Source organism: Lethenteron reissneri, chromosome 37 (assembly GCF_015708825.2).
Source record: "Lethenteron reissneri isolate LAM-NWPU_2019-01 chromosome 37, ASM1570882v1, whole genome shotgun sequence".
Taxonomy (NCBI): domain Eukaryota; kingdom Metazoa; phylum Chordata; class Hyperoartia; order Petromyzontiformes; family Petromyzontidae; genus Lethenteron; species Lethenteron reissneri.
In genome coordinates this window covers 10,515,024-10,535,394 of record NC_083815.1, presented here as the reverse complement: position 1 = coordinate 10,535,394, position 20,371 = coordinate 10,515,024, and the positions used below count along the sequence as shown (strand labels likewise).

Sequence of the window (20,371 nt, the reverse complement as noted above, 5' to 3'; positions counted from 1 at the left end):
TTTTATCACTAATTATGTTCATTCGTGGATATGGCCATTAATATGCTCTTGGAATCCCATTATCATTCGAAGATTTATATCGTTGCAGGGAATTAGTCCCAGAAGATGATACGGCGGAAATACGTTTGGGCTCATTCCAAGAGGCGTTTTCTTATCTTAAGATTACAGGATGCCGCTTTCCTGCCCCGTAATGATTCAGTTCAGCACATGTTTAGTCATCCAATACGTTGACAAATTGAACTCCAGAGTCGTTGTTGATCGTGTCGAGACCATTGTCTCCACTAAACGTGAGAACTTTGGGGCTTCACAACCCCAAACTATCGGCACCATAGAATTATTTTATGAAATGTGCAAATTTTTTGGCTGTCTATCCCTCTCTAGGAAACAAAAGTATAATCAGTTTCTAATGCACTATTATTAGATGTTTTACTGTGCAAAATGTTCTGTCTGGGTTAAAATTCCAGTTGGAGGGATGACCAATACAATAAATACCTCTTAGTGGTTCATTAACAGTGTTTCTTTTCCAAAAGACTGGCCCCTGCTTTAGGAATGTGGAATCTTCACGACAGGATCATCGCTGCCTGCAGAATGAATGCCCAACAACCCGGTGAAAGACGATTCCATTGAACAATGCGCATTACTTTCCTTTTCTAACGTATGTTGATTCCGAATTCGCATGCACACGTGGACGGAGGAAACGCATTTGCGAAACGTTTCACGCGGGTTTTAGTGCAATAAATATATGATGTGCAGTCTCGTACGACTACAATGATACATCTTCTTGGTTCTTTCGGTAAAGTCACGTAGAATGGAAATAATAAATAATACAAATAAAACATAATAAATAATTCTCACGACGTTTCGGCCACAACGCAAGCAGCCGTCCTCAGGTGGAGAACAGGTCTGTCGAGGAGACAGAGCCATTCAGACTATTTTTATTATTTGAGACTATTTTATTATTTATTATTTCCATTCTACGAGACTTTACCGAAAGAACCAAGAAGATGAATCCCTGCAGTCACGAAAGCTTTAAATCGAAGTACAATGATACAGTTCGCGGTTTACAAAGGACAAAGATCTGCGTTTGTCCTCATAACTTAGCGAGAGCTCGCCAGTGCGGCAGCACACAAGGGGTGGTGGTGACAGGGGCCAACACAAGCACGTGGCCAAAGCACTTATTTTACGCTGGGTTGACCTCAGGGATGCCCTAGCCAAATTCAGATACCAGCCGCCACTGGTCATTCCAATTCTATTATATTCTTTCATACGGTAACATGTTCAGGGGCTAAATGCCAATGTCGAGCTCTGCGAGCAAAGGACGGGAAGGTTTAAGGAGAGAGTTTGTGTAGTTTTGGATTCTTCTATTGAAGGAGTGCAGACTGCAGTGGTTGATGTCAATTATTGTCAGGTATTGAATTGAGGTGGCAGGAGTAAATGATGACTGGTTTTCGAACGTGTATTCCCACAGGGAAATAAATCTTTGTTTCCTCCAACAGATCTACTTATGCATATCCCTAGGTCAGGGGTCAGGGGTTAGGAGTTAGTGTTAGGTAGAAGCAGATATACAATTCCCAGGGGAGTGACGGTCCTGAAATTAAAGCTTTTAAATAGGGCCCTACATTAATCAACATAACTTTAAACTAAAGTACTTTCTCTGGTGAATAGCAATACAATATTTATTTCTGAGTCTCTATGGAGACCCTTTGCCCCGTTTGCCACTTATCCAACCCACTGGGTATGGGTTCCCCTCTTGGGTTAAAGGTTAGGGTTTAAAGTTTAGGGGTTTGGTGAGCAGGATGAAGTTAGGACCAAACAGATGATATAAAAATGTAAAACTAAACTGAAAGCAGACTGAGCAAGCAACTGTTTCACAAATAAATGTGTAAAGTGTTGTGTAAAAAAAATGTAGATTTTAGTTGAAAAATGCATGGATATAGACTTGCACGCAAAGAGAGAGGTTTACTTTGTAACGAAAAATAAAGCCGGTACAATTCGTCGGAAGGAGAACCAACATTCCTGTATCCTAGATTATTGGCTCCCCGGGGGGACAAATAATTGAGAGAGAGAGAGAACATGTATTTTTGACAAGTAAATTGAACAGCAGTTTGCACATTTTCATATTATTGTAGATATCCACAAGCACAAAGACATACACACGCAGACAGCAGGGACCCACTGCAGGTTTAGACGCAGAGGAATTCTGTTTGTATCCTAGTAGACTGGGTGGGTTGGAAAAAGCTAAATATTTCCAGGTATGAGCTTGCCCAACGTTACAATACAGTGTTCAGCAAAAGGGTGGAAACTGAACACGAGGGCTGGGATGGTGTGGATAGACACAACTTTGTTGAATTAAAACATACAAAGACACAAACACACACGTACAACCACACACACATAATGGTGACCATCCCCTGATTTTACTCATATGCTGTTGAGGCAAGTGGTGTTAGCGAGCACCTATTGAGAGCTGACCGCACCACGTCAGTTGATGGTGTATACAGAACCATGGCTGGCAGCATTTGTCTAACCAGTGCGGATGTTCATTCTGTACCTAAGTAGTTCAAGTTGTAAGTTTCAAGTTATTTTGTTTAACCAGGTGGAAACTCAAAGAGACCAGGATTAGTATCATGTGCAAGAGTGACCGGGGGGCATCCGTCTGCCACGAGGGGGTGATGATTGCTATGCAGATTCCCAGTGGAGTGATTTGCGGTGTAATTTTCGAATTTGGCAAATCCGGACCCTGACGTCAACGCACAGTGGCCTACTCGAGCGAACAACTTGAGGGGATCTCTAACGTCCGTTGTGAATCGAACGGCGGGTACAGCCAATTCTATTACAGTCCGTTCTCCTATAACGTGTGTCTTCATCGCGTGAATGATATATAATGCGATCAATGTACGAGGAAACACAATTTCTTTATAACACGCATGCAAATTGGATATAACGCGATCGAGCGAACGGAACTACGTCACGCAAGTAGCAACAAGCGGTTGTACGGCTGCCTCGGCGTAGCGTCACACAAGGCGGGATGCTGCTGGATGCTGCCCATGCGCCTCAGTTTTTGTTCAGCCTTCGTATGCACCTCACGAGTTATCACGATTGTGCTTTACACTATGTTGTGTATTATTAATTATAACGCTATTTTTCCATAACGCGGTTTTCTTCAGGAACGCAACTACCACGCTATAGGAGAACGGACTGTACTAACCACACCGCAGCAATAAACAGGGCGGCCGCTGGATTCGAACCGTGAACCTCTGCAACAAGCGGTGAATTCACTACCGCTTGACCAAGTCACTGCAGCTGGGCTAGGGAAAGCCCAGGACAAGTTTGGATGCTGCTCGCCATCGATGCTGCACAAAGCCGGGATTCGAACCCATGTTTGCTCGAATTGTAGTACAGTGACAAATGTGCTCCAATAACAAAGAAGAATTATGCGTACAATTTCCACAGATCGTAAATAGGGCTATGGTTTTGGCATGGGATTTTTTACTGCTGTAAAATCCATGGCCGAGGCGAAGGGAAAATTTCATAAATAATACAAAAAATTCCCAGTTTTTTTTGTTCGTCTGAAATTAAGAAATACACTTTTTATTTTAATAAACTCTATGTATACCCATTTAAAAGTAAAAATAAAACTATTTCTAAACTTCAACCAACTGACAGCACGATCAGCCCTTGCACAGTGATGAGCAGACTGTGCGGTGATCCTAGCAAGCTAAGTTTAATTCCCGGCCCATGTGCAACGATAGTGGCAAGTGGTGAACATGTCCTGGGCCTCCTCAATGTCGACTCCATTCTAACAGAGTACCCACCGTGCTACGTGAGCTATAACACTGGAAAACTAGTGGGCAGGCCTGGTGCCGTCCACACCACCCTTTCATGAATGTATATTGAATTGCTTTCGTCCCATACATAGCCAACCGTGCAAAACGGACGTGCGGGTTCAAGATGGGATGTGTCATCCCATGTGCCATCCCTTCCTGAAATCTGTACTGACAGCACTTGCCTCTATAATCAACGTTTTTGGGTTTAGATCGCGTTATTTATAAATGTGTCGTAACCCTCCACCACCCGACACGGCCAATCAGTAAAAAAGTGTCACGTTGACAAAAGACAAATAGTTCACTGCTTTAGCCTACCGGTGTGTTGAAGCGTGAAACCACAACATTTACAATTTGAGTACAACGTTTCGCTGGTAATTGCATCCAGCATCATCGGGCAATTCGCGAAAGCCTACGTGTTAAACTTGCCTCTATAGTCTGTTGGCTGACATTTGGGTGTCTTTGTTTTTGTTTATCGGTGGGATGTTACATGGTAAAAACATTTTTTTTTTAAATAGCTCTGAAAAAGGCCACCAAACCTTTCATGGATATGACAAGCATCAAATATTTTTCCACATAATTATTTCTATTACTCTGTTTGTTTACCCAGGAAAGCCTCGCTGAGTCTGAAGACTCTTTTTGAGGAGGGTCCTGCCAAGTTTTCGCAGCCGGTGGGGGGTGGGGGGGAAGGCGGTAATAATCCCAAGTGCTTTGTATAATCCCAAGTGCGTAATTGGCAGGTAATTATTCAGCATTAAGATAGTTTGGATATTTTGGCCGGATACCAGATTACATACGGTGGGGCTTTTTGTGGGGGAGAACGTTCAAACTCCACGGAGAAAAATGCGGCCGGGTTGAGATTTAAACTCGGGGCCCTTTCTCGATGCGAGGCACCAAGGGGGTTGTGCGACTGCGCCGACCGCCGACTCAGGGCTCGTTGGCCCTCACTGGCAACGTGCAGCGTGGACGCGGGCAGCGTCCGCCACGGTGCCCTCGGTGATTAAACGTTTGCCGAAAAGAAGAACAGCTCGACTACTTTGGCCAAGTCTGAAAATACTTGGCCCCTTTTTTCTACCCCCCCCCCCTACCCATCTCTCTTTTTTTTTCAAAGTGCAGGAAACAACTTGAAGCCATCAGCTCCTGTGGTAAAAAAATATTTACCATCTGTACGGTATTGTATTTATTAATGTAAGGACAATGCAAGTCATGCCGAGCCGTTTGTTGATACGGCGATGTATCTTTTCGGATGTCAGAAACAGAATTTGTGTCAGAAACACATCTGGTGAATTCGCTGCATGGCTTATTGGGCTCATCGTGGATATGTCGATCAACTGGGTTAACAATGACAAGGTTCTGAGTTTGAATCTATGCCACGACATGTGACTGAATTAGATGTCTCACGTATGGAGAGTTGGTCTGAGTCACCAATGAACTTTATTCCCCAATATTGCTCTCCGGCCTCTCTTTGTGCTGGAAAGTAGGGCCATTACCTGAAAGGTCACCTCTTTTATACGTTTTGTTTTTAAGGTCGTGTTATTGACGATTGTGTTTGTATATGATGATAATCATAGTTTGTTTCTCCTTGTTTACCCAAGAAAAAAGTCTCACTGAGCCTCATGACTTTCTTTCAGGAGGATCCCACCAAGTTTTTCACAGTAGGCGACTTTAGCTACTGTGCAGTTTACTGCTAGACATCCAGTTTATATTATTTTCATAATCATATCCATATTCCCAGTCTGTTACCCCCAGCTTCACACACTACCATCACCATTACCACACGTCAGTGTTCATCTTGCACATTTCTAATTTGCCCCCCGGCAGCAAAACAAAAGGCTGCTTAATCTTAGCTTTCTTATCTACTTCCGCCCCCTGCATCACAAAGCTTCAGTTTGAGCTCCATGCGTTGCCTCCCAATGCCCTCCCCGTTCCTCACATCGTTGCCTCCCAGTCCACAGCCCACCCACACACTCACCATGCCCCCCCTCCCTCCATCCCCCGCGACTATATAATTCCTCGTCACAGCCATCTCTTAGACACACTTAAGCGGTTGTGCTTTCGCTACGTTGTCCCCACCTGAAGAAAGGACGCTTGTGTTGTGCCCGAAACGTCGTGATTTAATATAGTTGTTTTCATTTATTTTATTTCATTTTATTTTTACCTACGTGACTTTACCAAAAAAACCCAAAGAGTATGGATAAACAGGCTGCTTTTGTTTCCTTGTACAATAACATTTTAACACAGAAATACACAAATAAGGCACACCTTTAAGACATAAACAGCACAATTTAAAAGATTTAAAGACAAGAATGGACTCTCCAAACTGGGCCAAAGGTAAAAAAACATATTCTTCGTTTTTTCGGTAAAGTCACGTAGATAGAAAAAAAATTAATAAATTAGAAAATTAAAAAGAACCACAATGTTTCGATCTCTCCGCCTGATGAAGACTGCTTGTGTTGCGATTGGAACGTCGTGGGTTATTTATTTATTTATTGTTTTCTATCTATGTGACTTTACCGAAAGAACAACGAATATGAATTACTGCAGTCACGAAAGTTTTAAGTCAAAAGTAAAAAAAACAACCAGTTAAATGAATACGTCTTTAGAGTAATGTATGGATTGTAATTTGGAAAGTGTTGGAATTTACCATGTTAAAAACTGCCAATATTTGTTAATGCCCAGTAGCTTATGGAAAACTGTCGGGGTCAGGGTACACTTGGTTTCACTTTCATTGGCCCTGAAATGTAATCTGACCAGGTGGGCAACAGTTGTGGAGTAGTGCCCACACGGACAATCGGAAGGTTGGGATTCTGAATCCTGGGTGGGGGTCAACTCTGCTCGTCATCCGTCTGGGGTTGATAAAATCATAAAGTATCACTTTTGTGTAGCAGTAAATATTGGTTGTCCTTTCTGGAAGACTGCCCTCTACTAAGGAAATGTGTCCTAAAAGTGTTCCATAGCTCATTGGATTTCTCCAGGATAAATACATATTCTGAAATATTCTGATGTGGGGTTACCATCACTGATCCAGGATCTCCAGTGAAGTTAAGCACAGCTCATCTCCTTGTCTGAGCATGCAGACACTTTACTGGAGAGATAAATTTTGTTTTATTCATGTGTAACTGCTGCCAGTTGGATATATAACAACATCTGTAAAATCTGAGGCTCGAGTTATGGGATTCGGTCCAGATTTAGATTGTATTTTGGACAAACTGATCTCCACACAATGTGTGTCTCTCGGCCATATGTGGGAAATTCGAGCTCAAATGATGTCGTGCACGAATTACTAACAGATCTTCCTCCTAAAATGTTTATTTTATTATTCACCTTTTAAAAACGTCTTCGACCAGTGAAGATATAAAAATGTTACTTCTCACTTTAACACTGGATTTGACTACAGAGCTAAGTGTAGTGGTGGTGGTGCAGGAGGTGGGATTGGTGGATCATGTAGAGATGGAGCATGCATGAGACAACCGCCTACAGGCTAACTAGGCGCCTGTAGGCTAAAACAATTCTAGCAGGCTATGAGAGATGATGGCCATGGCGTAACAGTCAACACACTGGACTTGTAATCCAGAGGTCACTGGTTCAATGTCCCTGCATGGCGGCTGAAACAATGCGGCAACTTTCTTAAACCGTCCCATCACTTCTGTCCACGCAGCAGTACAAATGGTTCGACTAGTCACAGCTGCTCGTTCGGCAGGTCGTGTGTGTGGTGGGGTAAAGTGTGGGTAACCACCCCCATCTCTTCCAAGGCGCCTGGCCAGCGTCGATGAGTGGGCCAAAATACCTTTCAAAATGGATCTCTAAGAGCCCCCTTCTGCCAGTGATGGCGTGAGTAGGAAATCCCAGGGCTGCACCTTTATCTGCCACGTTAATAGCAGCACGTGGTGTTTTCTGCTGTATGCATTGGGTCTTATCTTTCTAGTTGTATGCGAGAATACAACAATAACAACAACAACAAAAACTGACCGAATATCCCATGTAGAATCTTCCTGAAAACTGTGTTTTGAATCAGCAACGATTCCCGATGTACGTGGAAATGTATTATAAGTATTATATACCCTAAAATATAAAGTGTCTCCTTACTTGAATAAAGGTGGAACTCGTCGCCATTGGTGAGTCTGTGGTGGAAATCCTGTATTCGCGTTGGAAGGACCCAGTGTCTCCTCATCACAACTGCTATTGACTTATCACAAAGTGATGCCTATTTTATCGACCACAGAAGGATGATGAGCACTGATCGCACGATTTAAACCTTCAAACTTAACATTGTAAAATGGGCTTTCTCGTCTATAAACCTGGCCGTATTATACACAATAAAGGAACGTAGATTGAAAACTCATGCCCCAGATTGAAAACTCATTTCTTTAGAACCCGTTTATGTGTTTAGTTTATTGCATTTCTCCCGCACTTCCGATGAGTCAGGTCGGCTACGTCCAGTGCGATGTGTCCTTGAGTATATATACATACATATACTCAAGGGCACATCGGTTAGCGCACTGCACTATGAATGATCCGAGTTCAATTCTCGGTCAAGGCTGACCGATCAACCCAGACTGGCCATCACGGGTGAAATATGATACTAAAACAACAACCATCATGGCTGCCATACGGGGCGGTCTTCATCCAGCAGTCGACTCAAGAAGGGGCCGTAAATTATTCAGCAGTGATATTTTACTTAGCAGGGCTAATCAGCTGTGTTTTTTTTTCTCACGGTGTGTACATCTCCATCGTAGTCGAACGAGACCTGCCCCATACTTTTATCTACAAGATCTCTTGGACTCTCTATTGCTCACACGTTGACACTGGCGTATGCCCCATTATTATTATTAATACGCTGAAGGTTAGTGGTTGCAAGTTTAAAATAACAAACAGAAATGTGTGTGTATATATATATAAAAGCCCTCATCCTTTGTAAACAATCCAAAAACAACAAAAAACATCAGCAGTTCCTGAGGAGCAGTTCCTGAGGAACTGGTGATGTGGTAACTCTTGGCTTCGGTCACCATAAAAGTCGATTTGAGAAGATGTCACTCACCGACAGGCAGCAGAGTTTGGGGCACACATGCGCCAGTTTGGCTATCCACCCCCACAATCCACCATAGCACGCACCACACCAGGTACTCATTGGAGGCTGAGTCGACCTAGGTGAGGCCCAGGACCGGTTCAAATATTCGCCACTGTTATTGGGCATGAGCAGGAATCGAACTCGTGTCGTCTGGTTGCACTAGCACCCACTCCCTGTAACACAAGACAAAGTTCCCCTGTATAGCCTTAACAGACTGTTGGGACAAGTGCTGTTAGCGAACACCTATGAAGGCCGATACAGTACGCATGGGGGTCGGTGGCCAGCACCACTCCCGGCCGCCTTTGTTTCCCCAGTGGCGATGATTTTACACACTGTACCAGGTGCTCATTTGAGGCTGAGTCGACCTAGGGAAGGCCCAGGAATGGTTCAGATAATCGTCACTGGTGTTGGCCGTGAGCGGGAATCGAACTCGGGTCACCAGGTTCAAAGCACAGCATGCTAACCACTGCACTACCGTTCCCCATCTCCCCCCTAACACACAACAACAATCACCATTCGCCACTAAGTGTCGGGGACGTCACCACGACGCTTGTGCCAGGCTATGTGCACGTTGAGGCCACGTGAAGTGTCGAACGCCCGCTGGCACAAGGTCACGGGACAGACCCATGTGCCACGGGTCGACTGACTGAGATGAGTGGCTGATGCACCACCTGTGCCCCCTACTCTGCCAACTTGCTGTGCTTTAGCCACCCGGCGCTCTGCTCATTGTTGTGAGCCTCGCTCCTCCGCCCTCCAGTTGTTGTTGGAGGGCGACTGCCTCCAACTGCCCAGTAGCAGCGTCCTTCACGAGCCTCCTCCACAGAGGCCAATCTTGCCACCGCTGGTACCACTCATCGGCAAGTCCACTCAGCTCCACATCCTCCTGTACCACATCACTCCATCTCTTCTATAGCCCGTGCCGTGCCCATTTAGCCCCCTCGATCCGGCCAAACAAAAGCTGTGTAGGCATGCGGTGGCTGGGCATGCGGGCTACATGACCCAGCCAACGTAGCCTTGCCTGCCGTAGGAGCTCACCGATGGGACTTTGTCCAGATCTTTCAAGGATTTGTGAGCTCCTCACACAATCCAGCCTGGTTAAACCCAGGATGGATCGCAGGCAAGCCAGCCTAAATGTTTCTAACAGCCGCAAGCGATGATTAAATTCTCGCTTGCAACTTTCATCAGCGAGCTGAGACCATGCCACTATGGGTTTGAATAGGGTCCTGGGTGTACACCCACCAACGGAGTGGAAGAATGGCAGGCGCATCTTACAGATGACAAGTCGATGGTCAGTGAGCAAATCAGCTCCACGGTACGTCTTGGTGTCAAAGACATGGGCCCGCATCCGCTGTTCCGTCACTATGTAGTCCAGCAGATGTTCTTGCTTAGACCCGGTGTAACAAGCTAAAATAACCCCTGCCCCGATTAAACCCGGGTATAGTTTGGCCCAGGCCAGAGTATACCCGGGGGGATAAAGTGTCCTCAGCTAAACTATACTCGGGGGTTTAAACTCGACTGGGCCAGACCATACCCCTCCAGGCCAGAATATGCCCCATGTGAAAGTTCAAAGGCAATTATCCACACAGAGAACAGCCGACAACGAACTTCAATCGATATCTAAAAAGCGTATAAATGGAAGTAAGAATCTCAATTTGATCAATTGAAGCATTTTAGAAGCAGTCGAAGCCAGCGAAGTCGAATACGCGTGCAGTTCCATTGAAGCGTTGTCGGAAGTCACAGAATAGGGTTAGGGTTAGGAACTAAGAACTACAGGACTACTTGGACCAAGATGTCAATGAATATGTAAACACCTTTGGCATCTCTCGTGATAGAGTCTGGGTAATAGATGCCGAGATCATGGCCACAGCGAATTCATGTGTATATCGCTCAACACTATTACTATCATGGGGTATGATTTGGCCTAGAGGGGCATAATTTGGCCTAGGCCATAATATACCCAGGTATAATCTAGCCTAGGCCGTTTAAATCCCGAGTATACTACGGCCTGTGGGTATACTACGGCCTGTTACACCGGCATGCATCCATGATGTGTGGATGCGCCAATGCCAGAACAGTGTGTTGGTAATTACAAGCCCATGGGCTGCACAAAAATCTAGCAGCCTCCTGCCGTTGTTATTGAGCTGATCTGGCCCATGCCTTCCAATCACTCCAGACCAGGTACCAGCATCATGAGCAACTCGGGCATTGAAGTCACCCAACAAGATGACTCTATCCCGAGGGGCCATAACACACACACACAAGCACACGCATACACAAAAACACAATGGGCACATAAAAACAAAGGATCCCCTGGAAGAGCGCCTATTAAGGCCAGCTCAACATAAACATGCACATTGATATGCACACACAGGTGCACACAAACACACAGATGCCAATAAACACATACACAACTCTATACACTCCCACACACACGGACACAAGCACATACAAGAGATAGCCTATATCCAGGCTAGATAGAGAGAAAACTATTCGCCTGAAATTACACAGGAGGCGGTGGTGTAGACAGATCCACGTCCGGTTGTCTGAGTGTCCCCTATGTCGAAGTTTACACGCCAAGCCAGGCTACTCACTTGAGGCTGAGATGACCTCATGACGGTCCTGGACTGGTTCTAATATGTATCACTGATGTTGGCCATGGTCGGAAATTTAATTCAGGTCACCGGGTTCATAGCGCAGTGTGTGCACTAACTTACTATGCCACCACTCCCAATGCTCCTCATGGAAACAATGCGTTTCAAAGGTAAAGAAAGACACGCGCACAGGGAGGGCTAGGCACAGTATTCTGAAGCTCTGAAAACAAGTTAAGAGTATTAATGCACAGCACATGGTGCTGTTTACTTGAGTGTAGCCAGGTGACCGGGTCCAGTCCAATGCTTTTAAGACAAGGGCACAGCCAGAACGAGCTAGTAGCGCATGATAAATGAGGAAAAGTTAAAATGTAATTCTTTGTAAAACCAGGAAAAGCCTCAGCGAGTCAAGAATGCTCTTCTTTTTAGGAGGTTCCTACTTTATGATGTTTGGCCAATTCCTTACTGGAAATACTTTGTGTGTGCGTGGGTGGAGGAGGAAAACTGGAGCACTCAGATAAAATCCACGCTTGTGCAGGAATACAAAAGAGCTTAAATATGTTCTTCTATTCAAATGAGGACGAGGTGATGTTTATCTCTGTGTAGTGGCCACCACGGTGGCGAGATGTCGGTTCGATCCCAACCCTGACGCCTGTCTTATATTTGCAGTTTGCATGTTCTCCCCGTGGTTGCGTGGATTTTTCCCTGGGTCCACTGATTTTCCCTCCACATTTAGAAACGGGCATTTAGAGCATTTGGCTGCTATACATTTCCACACGATAAGCCACTTCGTTGAGCTATCATTTGTGGCCAGGTCGTTTCTAGACAAAGATATCCTGCATGTAGCTCAGTGGGTCTTACCTGTTAAAATACTAAACATATTAATAGTTGTAGGATAGCCCTGAACACTGGCTGAAATTCCACATTCCCATGGTGGCAGCCAGTAGCACAATGTAGGACAACCACGTGTCAAATACCCACAAAATCGTACAATCAGTTGCGTCTGTCCTCAACCGGGATTGGAACTCCCAACCTTCTGACTGAGAAGCGTGCACTCCAAGCACGGCGTCACGTGGTCAGATATAACTCCGACCACACGGGTCATGGCGAGCCCCATGACCCGATGTTGATTCCTGGTCGTGGCTAACATCAGCGATGAATGCCATCTGAACCGGTCCTGGGTCCTTCCCCTGCACCAACTTGCAATGACCAGCATCGCGAGGTACGGTCACGCGACCCCCATGACAGACACAGACCTGGGGAAGTCTTCATCCGGGAGTGGATTAGCAACGGGCTGTTAAGTAAGCATGCTTAGATTTAACCCATTCGTCCTATACCAGGATGTTCCCAATTGTGACCGTGCAGTCCAGATACTACGGCTAGACTTTCGTCTCATTACACATTTAACAATTTCACCGCGGTCTCTGGACCCCCAGTACTGAAAAGCAGCCGTAAACTCCAGAGGGGGGAAAAAATGAGCAAACTTCTGAGCTTTAAGCTGTCGACTAGATGACTCTCACAGGATGACGGAGTTGGAGTTGATGGTATTTCCCCAGATGGTGCTTGGATTGTGTAAACACACTGTGTGTGTGTTTATTTACGGAAGCTCGCGAGCTTGGATCGCGTTGCTTTGCCAGTGTGTCACTCTTGTCGTGCAGTGGTCTTTGGGATATACCAAAACACACACAAACTCCACTCATACTGACACACTTTGCAAGCTATTGTTTGTTTTGTATTGCGCCATTTTACTTGTGCTATTGTATATACAATGTAGAGCTCGACTGTGTCAATCCACTGCTGGATGAGGATCTTCCCATTCCATGTTGGCCGAGGGGGGGCTGGGGGTTGACCATACTTCACTCACAATGATCGATGGTAGGTGAAAGAAGAGCATCCAGGACTCGCTCAAATATTGTTCTCTGCTGATTTTAGCCATGGCCGGGAATTGAACTCAGGTTGCGGTGTTCATCAGACACAACGCTAACGACTCCAAAACCACTCCACCACCTCCTTGCATTGTGAAATTCCAAAGACTGGGGGCTGGAATCTTAGGAAATTAACCCAATCAATGGTGTAACATTCACGTATGAAGTGAATATTGAACCTTTAAAATTGTAATGAATTGATGGACTAATTACAATTAATTTGAAATAAGAGAAATTGTACTTTGAGATTACTGAAATATGTACAGTGCAGTAGTTTAAAATCTGAAAACACTGCCATACATACAATGTCCAGACAATCCCATTCCCTGTTGTTGAGATGTTATGTCTGGTATGTGGTGTTCCTGCAGGAATTGGCCTTGTATTCAGGCCTAAGGTATGATGGATGCATACCATGCGCCATGTATTCAGGCCTGGGGTATGATGGATGCCATGTGCCATGTATTCAGGCCTGAGGTACAAGGCCGTAGCCATGGAGTCAACACTGGGGGGGACCAAATCTTCCAGGGGGTCTGGGGTCCCCCCCAGAAAATAAATAAATCTAAATTTGAAAACTAATTTCCTGCCTAAAATATTTAAAAATTCACTAACACATAGGATGGACTTTTTATTTATTTTTACAGTAATGTCTAATAGTGTATTGTATTACATTGCTCTGTTTTTTTGTTTTTTTCCTTTTCTTATTTCATTGTATGTAATGGCAGAGATTATGGATTAATAAAGTACAACCATAACCACAATCATATAAACAGAAATCTATTTTATAGCTATATATTGGGGGGGGGGGGACATTTTGAGCATATTTGAATATTGGGGGGGATGTGTCACACCCAATCTATATTATAATTACGGCCTTGCTGAGGTATGATGCGTGCCATGTGCCATGTATTCAGGCCTGATGTATGTATGATGCATGTCATGTAAAGGTCCATCTTTAGCCAGAGAGCGGGATTTAGAATATTCACCTCATGCATCCATTTAGTGCAATGATACCACGGTGACATCACATCATGGGGCTATAATAATATGCCTGACTGTATGCTTTGATATTTTTTTCAATTTAACAAAGGTTCAAACTGGTGATAATGCACAGCAACATATATGAGTTCATATTTACTTGGGGTTTTTTGTTCGTTATTTTCCAAAGTGATGTAATTTGAATACATTACCGTGAAAAGTATGATACCCTTTAGTATCTACTTTGTTTGGGTTCTTTTCGTCTCTCTTTCCTCCCAATGCTGTCCCAATTGTGCTGCCACTGTCGTATCATGAGAAAAAATAATCCACTCAATATTCTTTCAGAGCAGTGCATTACTCGACGTGAGAGAACGGTCCACAGAAGGAGATTATCACCAAACTGCTTCTGAAATCCCTCCAAAGTGAAGTGACCTTTTTATCCACACTCGGATGCCGAACTTCCCCAATATCCCCTGCTACCTCCGTTTAGCACGGTTGGCTACGTACGGCGCGAAAGAAGTTCAACATACACACGGAGAGAAGTGATTGTGGATGACAGTCGAACCGAGATATATAAATGCCAGCTCAATACCGTGACCTCTCTTCTCGACACTCACCTTCCAGGCTGAGCCTGAGAGCGAGCAGCAGAGCCAGGAGGCACCACACCCAAGCGCACGGACGTCTCCTGCAAGACAACGGCGTCACAGGGCAGCACGTGGCATGGGTTTAGATTGTATTGTCAGTGTCGTCCAAGACAAAGAGTCTCCCTGCTCAAATGAGCTTTGGAGTCCTGAGCCATCAGTGGAAATGTCACATTTCTACGACGGGGGGGACCGTTCTCTCCACGTGATTGACACGTTCGTTACTTGTTGCTGTGCAGCATTATGGGTGAAACGCCTGTATAAACAAGAGTAATCAGCGTCATCGTGGTATAATCAAATAACGGAAAATGTCTCCTGCACATATCTGCCTTCCACGTAGAACATAAAAGTAGTTGTCACACAACGCGTCAACCGCACGGCCTTCTGGGAGTCCGTAATTTCCCGAGAGGGGGGTTCTCGACAGCTCCACTTGCTGGGGGGCCCTCTGCCAATGGTGGCATGAGCAGGAACTGCAAGGCTACACCTTCACCTCATCAAAACACCTAGAAAAGAGACACCACCATTTACTCTCCCTCTAAACAGATAATAAATTGGGTGCGAACCAGTCGGGAAATGGCCCTCCTTAAGAGCAGAGATATGGTAGTAGGGGCTTGATATACAAACACAAAAAAATTAAGATCACATTTGACAACGTGCTGCTTTGAAAAGTGGTCGCTGAGCCATCGGTGAGGTCTATTTTCAACACTCAACTGCAGGGCAAGGTAAGCCGTAACTTCAGGTTGAGGCTGAGCTGCGTGCCCCAATAGGGTGAGGTCCGCTACATTGGGGAGGCCAGGGCTGGATGTCACGTATGTATGCGTGTGTATGTTGAACTTCTTTCGCACCGTACGTAGCCAACCGTGCTAATCGGAAGTGTGGGGGGGAGGCCACCAAACTAAACACAAAAAGCAGTTCTAAAGAAGTGAGTTGTCAATCTAGATTATTTTAAAGTGAATATCTCCAGTGGTTTCCTAATATAGGAAGGAAGAGCGTTCCAGAAGGCCGCAGAAGCGCATCTGAAAGCGCGCGATGCGGTGACCACCGCCTTTGTTTGATGGCCAGCAGCCATAAGCCGCTGCTGCTGTGAAGATAACCGTAGTTCACGCGATGGTTTGTGCTCCTTGAGGCCACGATGACGTTTGCGATGAAGTCAGAGGCCAAAGATTGCGCCTCGAAGCGTGTGCGGTGCAGGACGCGAGCGGCGTCTCTGAGCGACGGAGTGAGGCTTTTGTGCCCAGGTCCCTGGGCGACAGACCGAGCGCAACTTCGTTAGGATGGAGGTGCACTACCAGGGGGCCGATGAGCGGTGCGGACATCGGCCACTTGATCCCAGTCAGTAAATCGTACACGACGCCAACAGACAGTCCACGGTGCACTACAACTCCAGCCATCGACCGGTCGATAGCCAGGCAGAATAACGATGGCGCTAACACGCATCGCTGTCAAACTCCCGGACCCGGTGTGAAACGGCATGGACAACTCTTGCCTGAACCTCACCGCTGGTGGCTGTATCGGCTACCAGGACGAGTATCGTACAGGTCGGCTGTCAGGCGCGTTGGTGGTTCCGTAATGTCACCTCCTCAGAGAGCCTCCCAGACAGCTGTCCTGTCCACCGAGTCAATGTAGGCGACCTACGGGCGGGGGGTTGTCGCTTGACCTCTGGGTTGTAGTTCATAAAGCAGGCGGAGTGCAAGAACAAGATCCGCGTTGAAGCCCGATTGGTGGGGGCGCTGGTTCTGGTGCTAAAGTCAGGACAAACGAGCCAGTAGCGCGTTGGCAAACACTTTTATTTCCCGGGACAGATGGAAGGGTATATTATGGTAGCTACTCCAGTCGGCTGGTGAACCTTTTCACCCCCCCCCCCCCCCCCCGCAGGGCAAAGAGAGACAATCACGGCATCTCTCCAGTCAGCCCCCCGGACTCGCCGAGAGGTCCGGTGCCGAGGGTGAGCGGACGATGGAAAAGGGTCGATGCCGACCGGCTCGATGGCCACACTTTACAGGAGCGCTTGGCGGGTTTTGGCGACCAGGCCGGCAGCTCTCCCGCTGCGTCGTCGCTTGACGGCTGCCCCGCACATCTTCGCGGTGCTTGGCACTCAGGTCAGAGACTCAGACACGGCGGTTGATTTTTTGTATTAGTTGGGTTGAGAATGTTATCGAGGTCCGGGCAGGGCAGGCGGCGCCTGGTGTTTTAGATTATTGTTCTTTAGATGATTTAACCGCTATGACATTTCCACGTGATGAGCCACCTCGTTGAGTCACCATTTGTGGTCAGATCCCATCTGAAAAGCTTTACCTGGTGAGATTAGAAAACAGTTAAATTTTATTTGTATATTGTTTTTAAAGTGGTTTGCTTACCTTTCCTGTACTTTGCATTGCTATCCTGTTTTTTGTATTGTTTGTTGCTGTAACGTTTTGACTAACCCCTACAGGATATATGCGCAAAAGAGCTGTATAGCACATCGGATTCCATCCAGTATGAATAAATATTCCAATTATGGGTGATGTTGCAATGGGGTCATCGTGCTCTCGTCAGCCATCGATCACCTCCCGTGTAAGATGAACACGGCTTGAGCATCGCCCTTCCTCACAACAGCCTCTGTGGATCAGCTTTGTTTTTGCTACCCATGAGATGCTCAACGTTGACCAAGTGGTCGTGCAATTAAATGATATTCAAACATGAAACGTTTTCAATTGACAAAGGAACATTTATACATTAACAGACGCGAACGCATGCGTAGTTACAAGGTCCGCATGTTAATAAAGGAATAACTGCGTGCTAATACATTGCAATCTACGTTGTTATGTATAACAGACGTTAAGTATTTTCACCCGGCGCTTTAACGCCGCTGCCAATGCAGTCGCTGAATTTGTATTCGAAATTATACATCTTTGCAACGTATGTGACACATTCATGAAAGCTATCAACTGATCACATTTACTGCTTCAAATATTTCCCATTGGCGGTTGTTTGATTTCTTCCACACAAAAGTCATCTGCCGAAGCAAAACTCTGTCTCGAAGTCCGAAATGTGCTGCACTCATGTCTGTTGGTGGTCCCCAGTCAGTTAATGTAAATTCCACATTGCTATGGTTGGTGCCAGTCTCTCCATGGGTCAACAACTGTTAACTCCACACAAAATGTTACGTGTTTTATTGACCCCAGATGGGTGATAGTACATGGCACAAATCCTGCCCATGCCTCCCCGCGTTCACCGAAGTATGGCAAACAACTCACCGCTACTCACAAAGCATTGGGAAGCCATCATCCAGCAGTGGATTTACAAAGCAGATTAACAAAAAAACTGTAAATTATCATTATTAACATACATCGGACATGTGTTATCAATGTGTCTCTAATGTGATTTTAATGATGGCGCAGTGTTGTCATGCATCTCTAAAGTCAATTTTTTTAAAACAAGCATTGTGGTGGCCGTCACCTCCACTGGCCAACCTAGACCTGTTAGAAATTCCACATTCCTATGGAAGTGGACCAGTTTCTTCAATGAACACAACGATCTTTGTTTGACCACTTACCTCATGTCTTCAGCTTGACACCGACGACCAGCAAACAGCAATATTGACGATATCAGGAGTGCGTAATGGCGAGTGTGAACACAGTCACATCTGTGTGTGGGTCTATGTGACAGCAGAAGGGATAGAGTCAGAGTGTTTACGTGCAGAGTGCAAGTGGATCCACGCAGAGTGCGAGTGGATGAGTGCAGAGTGAGAGGAGAGCGGTGGTGATGTGAGTGGGTGGTGTGGACTCCGTGCGCTGGAGGGGTTGTGGCAGTGTTGTCGTTTGCAGAACTGGGGTAAAGAGAGGTTGAACTCCACATACCACGCACATGACGTCTTGGAAAGACATGCATAGGACTGTCTCGGCCTCAAAAGTATGCCATTTAACTTATTTATTTTTTTAAGCTGCTTTGAATTACACAGCTGCCGTGTTGTGAAGTAGCCCCTATTGGTTAATGGCTTGTGGGAATGTGTTCTGGAGCGTTTCATATTCACTTGCATTGTAATGCACCGATTGCACTCATTAAATGAGCACACACTGCACTGCGGTGCTGTTTCGGAAAATAATTAGGCTTTTAAAGATTGGCAAAGAATATAAATGAAAGCTGTTAAACTCCTGCGTGGTAGGTTCCCCCCCCCCCCCCCGATGTTTTTTTTTTTACACCGCATGTTTGTTCGCCGAGATGTCCGACGTTTCGCTCCGCGTTCCCAGGAGCTTCTTCAGAAGCTGAATTCTAACAGGAACAATTTTAGCTCCTGGCAGCAAAACGTTGGACATTGCGACGGACAACGCGCGTTAGTTACAAACCCGGACACACATTAAATAAAATACATTTGTTCCATAAGTTTGTGTCGCAGTTGTTTTGCGTGAATAATGAAGAGGCGATGGATTTGCATTATCTTATCAATTGCTATTGATAATGAAGTCAATGTGTCTTCCTGTTCAGTTGAGTGTGTAGTTGTGCGCCTGTCGGCTAGTGACCCTTTAAAAAAATCTAGAAATTCTCTATGGCTATGTTGGGCATCCAGTCTGTCCATAGAACAACCAACATGGACTTCACACAAAGTGATCCACATTTTATCGACCCTTTAGGAACAATGTGCTGAGTCGACCCACCACGTGTCGAATAAACTCATCGGACAGTGAGACCACGGGGTTACGTGGTACATAACATGGCATTGTGCGTATGTATGTTGAACTTTCTTCGCACCATACGTAGCTGACCGTGCTCAACAAACTAAATACAAAAATCAAGTTCTACAGAAATTCGTTTTCAATCTAGATGATTTAAAAGTGCATAGCTCCAGTGGCTTCCGAATCTCGGAAGGAAATGCGTCAGAGATGGCCACAGAAGCGCATCTGAAAGCGCGCGATGTGGGGATCGTTTTTATTCGATGGTCATTCAAAAGCCGCTGGGAGGATGCCTGGGGTTCTGCATACATTACTGCATACGTCTTTCAATGTGCGTTTGGCAGCAGTGGTGAGAAATAATGTTTGTTTACCCAGGAAACATCACTCAGTCTCAAACTCTTTCTCCGGATGTTTGGCCATTTCCTGTTTGGATGAAACGCGTGTGGGAGAAACCCAGAACTGTACCGGGAGAAAACACACACACATGCGGGGAAACGCGCACAAACTTCGCAAAGAAACGTAATGAAGCCGGGTTTGTAATGACTCCTACAAGACATTTTTTTTCCACTGCAGGTCAGTGTCTAACTGAGTGGATTAGAGGCACGTCAATCACACCTACATTGGGCGGTACATTACACGCTCTGCTGACGAACAGACGACGTAAAATAAAAGGATGTGAAATTGATTCACTAGCCACATCT

General features: G+C 45.6%; 1 protein-coding gene across 2 annotated transcripts in view; it reads right to left on the bottom strand.

The window, feature by feature from the left end:
• PAMR1 (peptidase domain containing associated with muscle regeneration 1) overlaps positions 1 to 18,790 on the bottom strand; it is a 46,313-nt gene extending 27,523 nt beyond the window's left edge. For both annotated transcript variants that reach the window (XM_061566620.1, XM_061566621.1), the window contains exons 1-2: positions 18,557 to 18,790; positions 14,998 to 15,065 (exon numbers count right to left, since the gene is read on the bottom strand). In XM_061566620.1, coding sequence (XP_061422604.1) covers positions 14,998 to 15,065; positions 18,557 to 18,561 — 73 coding nt within the window. In that variant the 5' untranslated portion in view covers positions 18,562 to 18,790. The remainder of the gene's footprint in view (positions 1 to 14,997; positions 15,066 to 18,556) is intronic.
• Positions 18,791 to 20,371: the final 1,581 nt, after the last annotated feature.